General features: G+C 69.1%; 1 protein-coding gene across 1 annotated transcript in view; it reads left to right on the forward strand.

Moving 5' to 3' along the window:
• MNEG_6070 (3-ketoacyl-CoA synthase 19) overlaps window positions 1-625 on the forward strand; it is a gene marked incomplete at both ends in the record, with an annotated part of 3,506 nt that extends 2,881 nt beyond the window's left edge. Inside the window, 2 exons of the mRNA XM_014045455.1 lie at window positions 240-336; window positions 526-625. Of these exons, the coding sequence (XP_013900909.1) occupies window positions 240-336; window positions 526-625 (197 nt within the window). The remainder of the gene's footprint in view (window positions 1-239; window positions 337-525) is intronic.
• Between the last annotated feature and the right edge of the window lie 81 nt (window positions 626-706).

Below are 706 nucleotides of genomic sequence, written 5' to 3' on the forward strand. Positions count from 1 at the left end.
GGGGGGGGGGGCAGGGGCGCTGGCGGGTGCCCCGCGTTTGGGCGGACGACTGTTGGGACGATGCACCTGGGCAGGAGGGTCCACGGGTCCGCAGCGTCGGCGCTCTGCCGTTCAGCGCGCCCGGCTATTACTTAATACAGATCCTCAGGGTGCCCAAGCACTTGGGCACCAGGTCCACCTTCATTTGCAGCTGGTCTCACGGCTGACGTGATCCTTCCGCCTGGAAATGTTGCGCGCAGCCGGCGTGGTGGCGATCGACCTGGCGCGGCAGATGCTGCAGATTTACCCCAACAGCTACGCCCTGGTGGTGTCCCATGAGAACCTGACCAGCAATTGGTGCGTGGGGCTGCAGCAGCTGTAGGGGCTGAGAGGGGGCCGGAAGGGCGTGACACTAGCACCACACGGCGCCGCGTTGGTGCAGCGCTGTTGTACGTGCGGACGCAGCGCCCGCCGCGGCTCCAGCCGTGTGCCTGATCCTCTCGCCTCCGCGCGCGCGGCGCGGGTGCGGCGTTCCCTGCCCCGCAGGTACCCTGGCAGCGACAGGTCCATGCTGGTCCCCAACTGCATCTTCCGCTCCAACGGCGCCGCCATTCTACTGTCCAACCGCTCGAGCGAGTCATGGTGAGTGCCACCCCCGGCCCCCTTTGGCGCCCGTCCCGCCGCCACTGCCGCCGGGGCGGCTGGGGCCATGCGTGTGCTGTGGCGG

Source organism: Monoraphidium neglectum (assembly GCF_000611645.1).
Source record: "Monoraphidium neglectum strain SAG 48.87 unplaced genomic scaffold scaffold00955, whole genome shotgun sequence".
NCBI classification, from domain to species: Eukaryota; Viridiplantae; Chlorophyta; class Chlorophyceae; order Sphaeropleales; family Selenastraceae; genus Monoraphidium; species Monoraphidium neglectum.